Source organism: Quercus lobata, chromosome 1 (genome assembly GCF_001633185.2).
Source record: "Quercus lobata isolate SW786 chromosome 1, ValleyOak3.0 Primary Assembly, whole genome shotgun sequence".
In the NCBI taxonomy this organism is placed as follows: domain Eukaryota; kingdom Viridiplantae; phylum Streptophyta; class Magnoliopsida; order Fagales; family Fagaceae; genus Quercus; species Quercus lobata.
This window is the reverse complement of record NC_044904.1, coordinates 38,637,795-38,653,146: the sequence shown is the minus strand read 5'-3', so window position 1 is coordinate 38,653,146 and position 15,352 is coordinate 38,637,795. Positions and strand designations below refer to the sequence as shown.

The window sequence follows — 15,352 nt, the reverse complement described above, 5'->3', positions numbered from 1 at the left end:
TTTTTTTGATAAGCTTCAATGATATAAATTAAGAGGACAGAGTTGGTAATCTTCCTTACAGACTCAGTGACAGCAGGAAGATTACTCTTATTGAAACATAAAAACTCGCTGGCAAGTAAAGAGAATCTAGGCGGCCGAATGAGTAGCTGAATTACAGCTTCTTCTAATCCAAACAAAAGTACAACTAGAAAAGGAAACAGCAAGATTACGAATATTATTTATGATAGTGCTAAATAGACCAGTCAGGTAGGAGGAAGAGAGAGGGTTGAAGAATTGGGTTTGCTAATAGATGTTTCTGTATTAACTTTGCCCAATTATTCACGGCCCAATGTCCCAAACTTTACTAGCTTGAGTCAAAATTCATGAACAATTTAGTTGAAATTTTAGCGAGGGGCAATATTCTTACCAAAATATTACCCCAAAGAAATTCTGTTTAGCATCAAAGATTAAGTTAAAATCAGCATTCCACAGAGTAGAATGTGTGCATGGGTTGGGCATGAGTAGAGTTTTTAGTGTTTTTTTTTTTTTTTTTTCATTATTATTTTTTTGAACATAATATGATCACGTTATGTTGAGAAATCCCCAATTCAACCCAATGCCAATGGTACTCTAAAAAATAGTTGAGCTAGTTCACTGGATTGGGAAAATTTTGTTAAGTGTATTAATAATTTAAAAAAAAAAAAAGATTTTCATTGAACTATTTAGATCAATTATTCAATTCATTTTTCTAATTTACATAATTCAGCATAGTATTCCAAAACTTATCAAAACTAAGCCCTAAAAAGTATCAAAATAAATAATAACTAATGTGGTAGCACGATTTTTCTGGCCCAAATTCTATTGATCAGGCCTTGGCCCAAGGCGCAACCCACAATAAATATTTGTAGAGGATGGATTAAAGAACTTAGCCTCAGTGAGCCTATTCGGTCTGATACATGGACAATATTTTTGCAGAAGATAAAAACACAAGAAGGGATCTTCAACGTATGATTCTATTTCTTTAGTCCTGAATACCGTTTTTCCGTCCTCCCTCTTTGAGGGACTCTACTACATTATATAGTTCCTCTCTTCTCATCTCAACCTTACACTTGTTGATCATCTAAGCATCTACTTGAGCACCTGTCCCATCAGACGTCCTTATCACTTCCTTTGTGAGTTGCAGAGGCCAAGGTAGTACTGTTCAGGGGTTTTTTCCTCATTAATGCGGCCAAGAGGGTGGTTGGGGCGCAATTAATGTGGTGGTGGCAGCTTTCCATGAGATATTTTGGATTTTATTCATTTTATATGCCGGGAGGATGAACTGAAATGGTTGGGGCAAGTCTTTTCGTCTGGGCTTCGTAATGTCCGAGGAGGAGTTACTCCTCGGACAGGTTTCTTTGGCGCTATTGGGACTGAGTATTGTTTTATCTGTGATTTCTCTTCGGATAGGACGCTCCTCGGACGGGCCTGAATTTGGACTAGCCCATTATTTTTGGGCCGAGTCCCACAACTAACATATGTAAATTAAATCTCAAATTCCAAAATAAATTAAAATAACAACTTTAAAATACATAATATATTCTTTCTTTCTCATTCTCAAAAAAAAAAAAAAAAAATACATAATATATTTGTTAAACTAAAACTATTGATAATATGGATAAGGTTACTCGGATTGAAAATCGTAGTAATCCAAACAAATTATCTTGAATCTCAAAAAGAAATGGTGAAGTCCATATAAAGACATCACCAACAGTTTTTCTATATTTTTGTACTATTTGAACAATGAATAATGATGTTTAACTTTTACCTACCTACTTACTTTTTTAAATACGTCTTCCAACCGATTATCTATCATTTTCTCCATCTCTTTTAAATATTATTTCTTCATTCTTTTTTTATTCTTCTCTTAATCTTTTTTAATTTTTCTTTATTCATTCCGACACACAATCATAGTAATGCTACTGCCGTTGTCACCATCACGCATGCCACTACCACTACCACTACACCGCAAACCCACATCGACCACCGCCACCATCAATCACCCTACCCCCCACAACCAACACGGCAACCCCACACCACTACCACCACATCAGTCACAAAACCCAACTACTCCCACGCCCACACTCATCTAACCCACCACCACCAGAAGAAGAGAAAAAAAAAAAAGGTCAACCACCACAACTCAACTACCACAAGCCACAACCCATCGGCCACTACCATGCAATCTGCACCATCAACAACACAAACACCACCCATACCGAATTAATTAAACAAAAAAAAATGACCAAAACGACCCACGGCCAAAACCCATCATCAAAAACTGATTAGAAACCCATCACCACCCACGATCGCGCCGATCTCACCGCCGCAGCAACCACTTCTCCACAACAACCACGCCGATCTGATGGGGTTGTCTCCATGCCGATATGAGAGAGAGAAAGGAAGGAAGTGCTGATGGGTTTCGGGTTTGAATAGGTCGGTAGAGCTTGCCAGAAGTGGTTTTCTGAAGATTTTGAGGAATAAGCTGATGGTGTGGCCATGGTGTGGCGTGGCGTTGATGGATTATGAAGAGAAACCAAAGAGCACAATAGAGAGGAGGAAAAACGTTTGGATGAGAGAGAAAGAATAGTAAATTAATACCACTGGGCAATTTTTTAAGATAAAATAAGGGTATAAAGTTGCCATAGTGTTCTCTAAATTAAGAGAACTATTGTAGCAACTTCAAAACAAATTTGGAAAAGTTTTGTGTTTAGAGAACCTGTTGGAGGGTGAACAATGAGCTTTTTTCTCCAAAAAATAGAGATAGAATATTTGTTGGAGATGCTCTAAGGCAAAGGAGTTTGTTGTTAAAAAATCATCTTTCATTAACCCCTATTGGTTGATCTCCAGCTCTATACTTTGAGTGGAGGTTTTGGGAAGATCACTTTCTTATCACATGAGGATGAGGGAGACACACGTCGGCCGACAAGCACTAAGCAACTTGGTCACATTGAGTTCCATGGATGTTGGATAGCTGTTCTTTTATATATATATATATATATATATTTGCTCGTGCGTTTGAAATTGAGTGCAATCAAAGCCAGTAGAACTATAAATAAATTTATTTTTTTTAGAGAGAAGAACTGAACTGATTGAAGCAAAGGTGAATGCCTCGTGGAGTAGAAGTGTTATAAAATAAAGCTAAAGAGTTAGCTCTATATATCCTATTTTAAATGGCACAAGGTTTTGCCCCAAAATATACTCATTCACATTGTAGTCAACACAGTGGGTTTTCTTTTCAAGGATTTTGAACAAATCAGGTATGTACATCAAATTTTTCTCATTCTCACTAGTCTCCTACTTGCGCAATTTGTGCACAAGCACAAGCACAAGACATGTCACGACAATCTAACATGGCTCTTTTTGTTCAAGAAATTTCCAGGCCATGAACGGTGACCACAGATTAATGAGAAATACTCACTGATCCGCGTGAAAGACCTCAAATTTCGAGATGAAAATTTTATAATTCGTCTACGCTTTCTTATAGCCAATTATATGGCATGTATCGAGATGCGACGATAAATGTTTACAAGGTGGAGATCTAGGCAATACCCCATGCCGGAGTACCTCCATCATAGGATTTTGTTTTACAGTCATTGTTGCTGGCATATTCTATAACTCAAACGCCTCACGTCTTTTTAAGAGTTATAAAAGTCAATACACATATTATGTCCTGCACTTGCAATGTAAGGCCACATAGCTTGACCAACAGTTGCAGAAACTTGGTAGTGCCAACTGACATTGTTTAAGTAGTGACTTGACAATGACAGAGACCATGCACGTTCAATTATTAATATAACACTGAAATTTTGTGCAAAATAATCTAAGAAAAAAATTCAAGAACAAGCTCCAGATAGCTAATATTGTTTAGTAGTGATTTATCTATGACACAGACCTTGCAGGTTCAAATTTTAATAAACAGAAGATTTGTGCAAAAATAACATAAGTCACAGGTCCAAACAAATCCCAGTTTGGACTCATTTTGCACCTCCAATCACATTCATTGAGAACCCTCCATATCTGGCTTGTGAACTATGACCACATATTTCCCAGGCCGTCTACAACTCCAGAGTTGGCCAACCTTTTGCCGACGAGATCTTTCAATTCAATTTCACCGGGAAACCTTCCCTCCTGTAGTTTGGAGAAAACCTACAACATACAAAAGACTACAAATTAGTTGAATAATTCAAAATTATTGAGACAATATATTGTAGTTAGTTGTCTAAAGAAGAAATTATAGTCATGGTGAACCCTGAGGCATGAACATCATATCTCCGAGAAAATTGAAGAAAATGAACTGAATAAATTTAGCCAACCAACAATTCAACTTTCAAACACATCAAGTAGCAGGATAAAACATCATCAATTGAAAATAAGAAAAACTGACATAGAGTAGGAGTTTTAAAATGCTGAGTCATTCAATGAGAGCAGGTTATAAAGACCAACTACCAACAATATCAGTGGTTTTTAGGAGGTGGATAAGCATCAGAAAACCTTCTAAGACAACATCAAATCTCAGTCGAAAACAAAACCAAACATCCAATCCCTGGACTCAGGCCAGATGGCTACATCCATTTATTTGCATTGAGAACTGATGTACAATATTTGGCAGATACAACTTTATACCAGATTATCTATGTTTGTGTAAGTGCACCAAGGCATCATGTATTTACTAGAATGCCAAAATGGACTTCCAAAGACTATGCTTGTGTTAACCATTTGAAATTTTAATTAGCAATTAAATCTTTTTAATATAAATTAGAATTAAACATACAACACAAAGAAAAGGTTACCTACCAATTCATCATTGAGGTAAACTTCAAATGCCCCAGAACTTTGTAGGAAGGACTGTGCTACATTGCCAAGAAGCCAGCAGCTGGCAATGGTCCCAAATCTATTTGCACGCAAAGAATAGTACCAAGGAGGCGGTGTCATAAATCCAAGCATTGGAAAAATTTGTTCACCTGCCACTACAATCGCAACAACTCCAATCTGCACTGCTGGAACCAATTTTCCCAGTAGACGCTTTGGCAAGCTTGGTGGATAATTTGAAAGTCTAACATCAATTCCAGGAAAAGCAGTCTCCAACATCTTATTCATGGTCACTGCAGTCCCTCTAACAAAATTAAACATGAAGCAAAAAATTAGAAATATAGTTGAGGAATTAACAACAAAATAAATATGGAGCTGGGTTCCAAAGTTTTGTGAGAATAGCACATGCCTGACTGCTAACAGTCAAAACTCAAAAGCATTCAGAACATTTTTCCATTTAAGTTAATCATGCTTCTCAAAACAGCTGGTTGATAGATGAAGCCCATGCATAGGCAACATTTTATTTTCTTCAAATTCGTATCTTCAAATGAAGTTGTTGCTGATAAATTACCAATAATCCCAAATATTTAAGCAGTTAGGAAACGATGAATTTAATCATCAAATTATTATTCTAACACTCCTCCTCATGTGTGTGACCAAACTCCATCTTAATAAGTGGGGTCCACCACATAGGATTTTTTCTTTTTGAATAGGAGGTAGAGTGAAGATAGATTTTGAACTTAAGTTAAGACCACCTACTCTAATACCTTGATAAAATACCAATTGTCCCAAAACCTTAAGTTACTAGAAACGGTGAATTTAATCATTTAAACATCATTCTAATGCAAAGCATTATTTTTGGGGTTTGGAATGAAATCGCAGACACCCACAAAAAGATTTCAGGTAATCAAGGTGTTCTTTCCCCCAACCCACTCCCCCACCAATTGTGATTATTAAGGCGATTAAGAATACTTTCTCCTTTGTGTTGTCAGTATCATTATTTACAAGTGAAGCTAATAAGCTCCGGCTCAAATAGCACTTCATTCTACTCCAACCATAAGAATAAATGAAGGGCAACGTAGTTGGTTCAAAACCCACTTGATGAAAGTGCAAACTTACAAAAACAACAACAATAATAATAATAATAAATTGAAAATACCCAGCATGTTTCACTGATCACCATTAATATATGAGAAATTTAAATTCTATGATGCTGAAGAATATGATTCAATATAAAGATCCAATCAAAAAGCACAAAGACATATAGACATCAATTATAATCAGTCAGTGGTAAAATTAAGATACCTGTAAGAGCAAGAAGCACAGAAATTGATATTGACTGTGTTGCCAATACCGATTCCTCCAACACCGGTTGGCTTCAAAAGATAAAAAGACAAACAAATGAATTTGATCATTCAAAAATAAAAATAAAATAAAGCATATGAAATAATGAAATAAAAAAGGGGAAAAAAAAACCTGGGTCTTTGAGGGAAAGTCGAGGTTATCTTTGGTAATTGTAGGTGGTGGTGGTTGTTGATGATGGTGATGGTGGTGGTGGTGGGAGTGAGGGTTTGGTTCAGGTGGTGATGGAGTGAAGAGGCTTATGAGGTCAGAGAAGAGGAGGAAGAGTGGTAACCCTAGCAGAACCAACTGTGCCCGATCCATTGTTCAACACACAACGAGCTGCCACACAGAGAGAGAGAGAGAGCGAGAGAGAGAGAGAGTGAAGTCTTTGAAGTTGTCACCCAAATGACTATTGCCTCTTCATCAATGTAGCTTTCGTGGTAGAGTGCAAGTGTATGCAAGCAAGATTTTTGGGTCAATTGCTAAATTTTTTATTATTTTTTTTATTTTTTTAAAGAACAATTCCTAAACTAAAGGGATACTAAAAAAAGAAAAAAAAAATTATCTTAAACTCCGTTTCGGAGTTCATAAGAGAATGAAATAGAATGATTATAAGAGAATGGAATGGAATGAAATATATTTAAGGAATGAAAAAGAATAGAATGAAATGGAATTAAGTAACCTTGATTGGATGTTTTAAAATAAAGGAATGAAATGAAATGAAATGAAAATGAATGGAATGTAAGTAATCTTGTTTGGGAGCAACATGGAGGGAATGGAATGGAATAGAATCATTTTATGACAATATTACTATTAGACCCCTATTTTAAAATAAAGAATTGAATATACAGGGGTATTTTGGGAGTTTTAGTAAAAAAATTATTAAATCTAATTTCATCCCCTTTCATTCCTCCCAATTTCGGGGGGAAATGAAAATTTGAGGTTTTAAGATAATAAAGAGGAATGAATGTTCCTTTCTATCCATTCCATTCCCTCTTACTTAAACTCCTAAATAAGGGAATGAACTTTCCATTCCCTCCATTAAAACTCATAAACAAGGAAAGAGAATAATATTCTAAAATGATTATTTTCATTCACTTTCATTCCCTCCTCCCAAACGAAGCCTCGTTTGGGAATTCATAAGGGAATGAAATGGAATGGAATGTATTTAAGTAAGGGAAATGAATGGAAAAAAATGGAATGAAATTGAATTAATTAACCTTGATTGGATGTTTTAAAATAAAGGAATGGAGATGAATGGAATGTAAGTAATCTTGTTTGGGAGCAACATGAAGGGAATGGAACGGAATCATTTTATGACAATATTACTATTAGACCCCTATTCTAAAATAAATGGTTGAATATATAGGGATATTTTAGGAGTTTTAGTAAAAATTCATTAAATCTAATTTCATTCCCTTCTATTCCTCCAATTTCGGGAGGAATGAAAATTTGAAATTTTAAGGGAATAGAAAGGAATGAGTGTTTCCTCCTACTCATTCCATTCTGTCCCACTTAAACTCCCAAATAAGGGAATGAACTTTTCATTCCCTTCATTAAAACACCAAAACAAGGGAATGGAAGGATATTCTAAAATTATTTTTTTCATTCATTTCCATTTCATTCCATTTCTTCCTCCCAAACGAGGCCTTAGTGTTTGCAAAACCACTAGAATGAGCCAAAAAGTGCTAAAATAGGCCCAAAATGCAAATCTTGGTGCTTTCTTTTTCGGTGCTTTAAATTGTCGCATAGTGACAGTCGATATAGGGTCGTTGGACCTGTACCAGCATTTTTGAAAAGCGTCGGAATAGGTCTCGATGCTTTTTAGACCCTATCCCAGTGTTTTTTAAACCGCTGCTATAGGCTTTTTTCCCTTTAAATACAGGCTATAGCGGCAATTTAAAAGTGCCGAGATAGGTCTATTTTTTAATATAGCCTTAAAATTGCCGCTATAGGCCTTTTTAAATATAAGCTTAAAGGCCTATAGTTGCGGTTTTAAAAGTGCTGTAATGGGCCTTTTTTAAAAATAGGGGCTTTAGTGACGGTTTCAAAAGCGCTGCCATAGGTCGTTCTTCCTTAAAAAATAATAATAATAATAATAATAATAATAATTGGAAAATATTTTCCTTGCATTTTATTTTCCCAACATTGCTATAGCTAAACAAAAATCAATATTAAAATAAATAACTAGATTTAGTTGACATGCCAATATAAACCCCATAATAATCAAGCATATTCAAACTATCAAATTAATATAATACAGTAATACAATTTCTAACTATAATAATTGTTATGCCTAATACAAGACATTCCAAATGTCTAGAGCAAAAAAAAAAAAAAAACACACACACACACACACACACACAAGCTTGATGATTGATTTTGAGCAGTAGATGAATGATTGGCCGTATCATCACCATCCTAAATATAATAAAGACAATGTTATAAGTTCACTTAACGGCAACGTTGTTAAATAACACAATAGGAATGCAACTCATAACCTTAGATAACAATTATCACAACCAAAAGTCAAGTAATCTAATTGTATACCTCATAGAGGTAATTTACAAACACTTGGCATGCAACAAGCATAATACTCATATTCACAAATGTCAAAACCATTTCAAATGCAAAGGAAGACACTTTAAAATAAATTTATTTCTATATGAGTAAGCCTATTTTGGCGCTTTAAAAATTGCCGGAATAGGTAATTTCAAAAACAAAAAAAAATATCAAAAATAGATAAAGACCTATTGCAATGATTTTGAAACTACCGTAATAGCCCTCACATTTTTTTTTAAACAAGCGTAATACTAAGTGATGGTGAACTAAAAGTCGAACCATCTCCAGTTCGTCCATAGAGTCGTCCAGGACCAAGAAGGTTAACCCAACATTGGAAGGCCATATACCGTAGGTATGATGGTCATCCATCAGGGAAGCTGTTGGACGATCTCTCAACACTTAGAAAATTTTCAGAATGGATTTATGTACAAAAGCTGATGATTCAGACCACGTTCTACTATTTAGAAGTATGAGCAAAATCCTTATTCATCGTTATAACTTCCCACTAAGTTCTTAACTTCTAATGGCAGTTGTAGAAGATAAGATTGAACCTTCCAACTTCTATAACAATTGTGGAAGTTAAGTCTGAACCTTATAACTTCCGTACACGTTGAGGAAGTTACTAAACATGTAACCACTTCAAAGTTTACTATATAAGGACTCATCCACATCAAATGAAAGTAAGTTTCCACTACTCCTAAAGTTGGAATTCTTGAGTTCTAGAGATAAAAACTAACTTAAGTATCAAAGGGTTCTTGGCCAGTTCACCCCGGTCACCTTTGATCTTGTGTCTTTTTCTTTTCAGGTCTTCCAAGCAACCACTATCCCATTGAAGCTCAGAGCATTCAGTCTACTAATTTTCTTTGCATCATCAGTTGGCATCATCTGCGGGAATAAACTTAAATTTGTGATTTGCAATTTATCTTCCTAAGACAAAAGGTTGTATGGTCCAAACAAGGTTGATGGCCACTAGTCTAGGCCAATAGGAGAGTGGGAACGCTTCCAGCCATCCTAACTGCACTCATCAGTCAACACCAACCATGCAACCGTCTTCCATCCAACAAATACAATCCATGGTAGCTGTCATGTCAGAGTTGACTTGTCAAAATCAAGAACTGACTTGGGAAATCAACCAAAGGAGGCAACGTCATGAACGATGTATGGAAGGGCAAGCTTAGAGTCAAGAAGTTAGAGAAGGAGAAAATGCTGAGCACGAGAACCACTCAAGGGGTACCACTTCTTGAAGGATGCCACACTTGGAGAGGGAGATGGATCAAACGAGAAGGGTCATGGACAAAATGAGGGAGAATATGAGAAGGACGAATCATGTCGATGCCCTCATTGAAAGAGAATGTTTAGAGGGAGATTGGGTTCCAATCAAGGCATCCAGAAACAATATTGGGATTTCACACCTTTTTTTCGCTGATGACTTGATCCTTTTTGCTAAAGCTAGTGAAAAAGGCAGTGAAGCTATTAAAGAAGTGTTGGATTTTTTTTACAGTGAATCGGGCCAGAAAATTAGTGTTGATAAGTCGAGAATATATTTCTCAAAGAATGTGGAAGATAGTCTAAAGAGCAGCATATGTGATACTTTGAGCATACAAGCCACAAGTAACCTAGGTAAGTACCTTGGGTTCCCCTTGAAGCACAAAGGTTCAGATCGGAATCAATTTAACTATGTGGCAGATAGGGCCATAAGCAAGTTGGCAAGATGGAAGGCCAACTTTTTATCCTTTGCAGGAAGAACAGTGCTAGTTTAATCTGTGTTGGCTGCAACTCCAACGTATGTCATTCAAGGAGCGGCCCTCCCTACACATCTATGTGATAAATTGGACAAAATAAATAGAGACTTTCTTTGGGGCACCAAACAAGAGCGGAAAAGAATGCATTTAGTGGGATGGAGTAAAATCACTAGAGCCAAGGAGGAAGAAGGGATAGGAATCCATGCAACCAGGGCAAGAAATTTAGCTTTGCTAGCGAAATTGAATTGGAGGTTCTATATGGAGAAAGATTCACTTTGGGCTAAAGTGATCCTAAACAAATATTGCTCCCAAACAAGAAGCAATTCTAAGGATCCAGATAAACTTCCGTGCTCTATCACTTGGAAAGCGATGAAACAGGGGTTTCCCATCTTTGCAAAGGAAATCTGTTGGAATGCAGGCAGAAGCTCGAAACTCAACTTCTGGATGGACCCTTGGATTAAAGGGGACACAATAAGGGAACTTATTGAGGGCCCTCTACAATATAATGAGGACAAACTCACCATTGAGGAGATGTTCAAAGATGGTTGCTGGAATTGAGAAAAGTTATCTTTTGTGATGCCAAGCACTATTAAGGAAAAAAATTAATGCAATACCCATCCCTTTATTTGGGGAAAGCAAAGATTTTATCAGTTGGAAATGTACCTCTAATGGAGAGTTTAGAACGGTTTCAGCCTATAAATTAGCAAAGCCTGATGAAAACCAAAATTTGAAGTTCTTGGGTGGATGGATTTGGGAGCTTGATACTGCACCTAAAATATAGCATTTTCTATGGTTATGCAATCATAGAAGTGTGCCGGTGAGGGAGACCATTGCTGCTAGAGGTGTGGTTTGTGATACAATATGCCCAGTTTGTAAAAATGCAGAGGAATCTCTTAGTCATGCATTGAGAGAATGTCCTTTTGCTGTGGATTTTTGGAGGAATATAAAAACTCCAATGACTCTTCAAGTTTCCTTCCAAGAGGAGCTTCTAGATTGGCTAAAAAGCAATTGTCTATGTGATCCAAATATCATGGTGAATGGCTATCCATGGAGAATCCAATTTCCGTTTGCTGTCTGGTATTTATGGAAGCACAAGAATAGGGTAGTGTTTGAAAATACTACTCTGAATATGAGCCTTCATACCTATTGCATTAATCAGTCTATTGAATATTTTTACTGTGTTGGGAAGCCTCAAAAGATAAACATTATAAAGTAGCTCAAGTCAGGTGGAAAAAGCAAGGGAGGGATGGGCTAAATTAAATACTGACGGTGGATCCTTGGGCAACCCAGGAAGGGCAGGTGGTGGAGGAGTTATTAGGGATCATAGAGGGATGTGGATCAAAGGATTTGCTCAAAAAATAAGTCACGCTACCAACTTAATAGCTGAATTTTGGGCCTTGAGAGATGGGCTGCAAATGGCACTACAGTTGGGAATTAACTGTTTAGAAGTAGAGTTGGATGCCAAAATTGTTGTTCAGCTTTTACTTTCTAACTAAAATCACATTGCAGCATATTCACTACTCCTAAATGACTGCAGGTACCTCCTAAGCAAGTTTCAGCTAGTCACAGTCAACCATGCTTTTAGAGAAGTAAACAGGTGTGCAGATTGGCTCGTGAAAAAAGGATGCAATATGTTAATGCAATTTGAAAGCTTTAATGTACCCCCCACCCCAGATATGGCTGCTTTTGTAAACGATGTGCCAATACTCTGCCTATGTGGGCCAGTTAGTTTCTAAATGAATATCCCTTTAACCAAAAAAAAAAAAAAATTAGTTCATCGAATTGATTTCCCTTTCATGGCTTCCATCAATAGTCACCCCCTGCCTTCCAAGTTCAAGATGCCTTCCTTGGATTCATATGATGGAACGCGCGGCCTGTGTGATCACATAGCAACTTTCAAGACTATGATGTACCCTAAAGGAGTTCCAGATAAGATAATATACAGAGTTTTCCCAACCACCCTTAAGGGGTCAACACAAGTGTAGTTTAGCAAAATACCTTCGAACACTATTGGGTATTTTAAAGAGTTGAGCAAGTTGTTCGTCAACAACTTTATCGGAGGATTGTCCAGTTTGTTGGCTATAGAGCAAGGAGAAAACGAGAGCTTATGGTCCTTCATCACTCGCTTCAATAGGGAGGCTTTAACGGTAGATGAGATGGATGACAAGTTGCTATTGGCAACCTTCCACAATGGAATTAGTTCCAATTTGTTCTTTCACAAGTTCTATGATCAAGAGCCACAAACCATGGTTGAACTCATCCATTCAGCCCAAAGTTTCATGAATGTAAAGGATGCAATTATTGCCAAGAAGAGAAAAAGAGCAGAGCGAATGGAAGCAGATCTCTTGCGCCATCCTGAACAAGGACCTCATCCAAAGAAGGCCAGGATAGGAGAGAAGAAAGATAGAGACAACAAGATGTTAGGGTCGACCTCAGGAAGGAGTCAGCACTATACGCCCTTGAATGCTCCACTTGATCAAGTGCTTATGTAAATCAAGGATGACTAGTCCTTGAAGTAGCCAGAGAAGATGAAGGGAGATCCTAATAAGCACAATAAAAACAAGTATTGCTGCTTCCATAGAGATCACGGGCATGACACAGATGAGTGCTATGACTTAAAGCAGCAAATAGAGAATCTTATCAGACAAGGAAAGTTGAGACATTTTCTTGGACGAGATCATAAAGATGAGAAGTTGAAAAGAAAGATATAAGAGCCATCACGACCCCCACTTAGAGAGATAAGAGATATAATAGGAGGAACTTCGACAGGGTAGTCTTCCAAGTCAAGAAAAACATACCTAAAGGTGGTACAGAATGTCCAACTCTTTGGATGACCACCAAAGACAAGGGGGGTAGACAAACAAGCCATTAGGTTCACAGATAAGGACATTAGAAGAGTCCATCATCCACATGACAATGCGATCGTCATCACTTTGCTCATTGCGAACTATACGACTAAAAGGGTGTTGGTGGATAATGGGAGTTCGGTAGACATCTTATATTACCTCGCCTTCCAACAAATGAGGCTTGGACGAGATTAACTTTGTCGAGTATGTTCACCCTTGGTGGGATTTGGAGGAATGAAAGTGCAACCTATAGGCACTATTACATTACCTGTAGTGGTGGGAGCATATCCATAACAGATAACCAAGGAAGTGAATTTCCTCATGGTGAACTGTTCATCTAGATTGAACCTTCCAACTTCTATAGCAGTTGTGGAAGTTAAGTCTGAACCATATAACTTTCCTACACGTTGAGGAAGTTACTAAACAAGTAACCACTCTAAAGCTCACTATATAAGGACTCATCCATATCAAATGAAAGTAAGTTTCCACTACACCTAAAGTTGGAATTCTTGAATTCTAGGGAGAAAAATTAACTTAAGCATCGGAGGGTTCTTGGCCGGTTCACCCTGGTCACCTTTAATTTTGTGTCTTTTTCTTTTTAGGCCTTCCAAGCAACCACTAGCTCGTTGAAGCTCAGAGCATTCAGCCTACTGATTTTCTTTGCATCATCACTAAGTATTGTTGTCCTATATAAATTAATTTATATATACATAAATTAAGTGATCTAAAAGTTGAAATATTATTAAATCTGAAATTACATGCATTGATAGCACTTTTGAAATTACAAGTACAATTTGGATATTATTTATTGTGGCCCATGGGTATATATTGTATCAAGAAAAAAAAATATTGGGTATTGGCTCCATTTGGATTACTTCAAATAGAAGGACTATTTTATATATTAAATAAAAAACGACCGATACACCCCTGAAATACTCTCTATCTAAACATATCTTATGTACGTTTGATATAGTTTTTTTCCTAAAAACTAGCACACACTAAACCCAATAGTTTACTCCATTTCAAATCCTAAATTTTAGTTTTATAAAAATCCTTCCTATGTAGCCTCACTAACAATAGATAAATTTAAATTAAAAAATTACATTAAACTCAAAAAGGAAAAGAAAAAAAAAGAGCCTCATATATATATATATATATATATTCCCCTCTTTCGACTGAACTTTTATGTGGTTCAAAAATACATTCATTAATGAAGGGTAACATCATTTAGAAATAGGGTCATAAATGTCAAATAACAAATTCCATTTTGAATTCAAATAGAAGGACTATTTGAAATATTTAATAAATTTTATGTTTTTAATCAAATTACAACCACATAAAACTTTACTTAAAAAAAAAAAAGGTGACAAAAAGAATGACCAAAATATACCCCCTAAACCTAAAAAATGATCAAAATACCCCCAAGGCCTAAAAAAAGACGAAGAAACCCCTAAACCTAAAAAATGCCCGAAATACCCCCAAAAACTAAAATATGACCAAAACACCCCCTGAAACTTAAAAAATAACCGAAATGCCCTGAAACCTAAAAAATGACCAAAATACTCTAAAACCTAAATAGAGGGTATTTTGGTCATTTTTTAGGTTTCGGGGTATTTTGGTCATTTTTTAGGTTTTAGGAGTGTTTCGATTATTATTTAGGTTTTGGTTTTATTTTGAACATTTTTATGTTTAAGAATGGTATTTCAATCAGTTTTTAGGGTTCAGGGGTATTTCGGTCATTTTTTAGGTTTAAGGGGGGTATTTTGGTCTTTTTAAGGTATCAAGGGTATTTTTGGTCCTTTTTTTTTTTTTCTTTCTAGGTTTAAGGGAGGTATTTCAATCATTTTTTAGGTTTAGAGGACAAACAAACAATTGGAATAGGTTAGTTTAAAAAAATAATAATAATAATAATAATAGGTGTTTTTGGTCTTATTTTAGTCATCGAGGGTATTTTTGGTATTTTTTTTTCAAGCATGGGGGTATTTTAGTCGTTTTCTATGTTTCGAGGGCATTTTGTTCATTTTTAAG

The 15,352-nt window shown here is 36.2% G+C and overlaps 1 protein-coding gene across 1 annotated transcript; it reads right to left on the bottom strand.

The window, feature by feature from the left end:
- Window positions 1-3,775: 3,775 nt before the first annotated feature.
- Window positions 3,776-6,620, bottom strand: LOC115989700 (selT-like protein). The gene is made up of 4 exons (XM_031113522.1): window positions 6,307-6,620; window positions 6,136-6,206; window positions 4,816-5,134; window positions 3,776-4,167 (listed from the first exon to the last, which is right to left on the bottom strand). The coding sequence occupies exons 1-4, from the start codon at window positions 6,493-6,495 to the stop codon at window positions 4,051-4,053; spliced, it is 696 nt and encodes a 231-aa protein (XP_030969382.1). The 5' UTR covers window positions 6,496-6,620; the 3' UTR covers window positions 3,776-4,050.
- Window positions 6,621-15,352: the final 8,732 nt, after the last annotated feature.

Excerpts from the sequence above, each read along its gene's own strand:
- LOC115989700 (XM_031113522.1), bottom strand. The coding sequence starts at position 6,495 with ATGGATCGGGCACAGTTGGTTCTGCTAGGGTTACCACTCTTCCTCCTC. Across the intron at positions 6,207-6,306 it reads ACTTTCCCTCAAAGACCCAG|CCAACCGGTGTTGGAGGAAT; the intron begins GTTTTTTTTTCC and ends TATCTTTTGAAG. Across the intron at positions 4,168-4,815 it reads TTTACCTCAATGATGAATTG|GTTTTCTCCAAACTACAGGA; the intron begins GTAGGTAACCTT and ends TGTATGTTGTAG.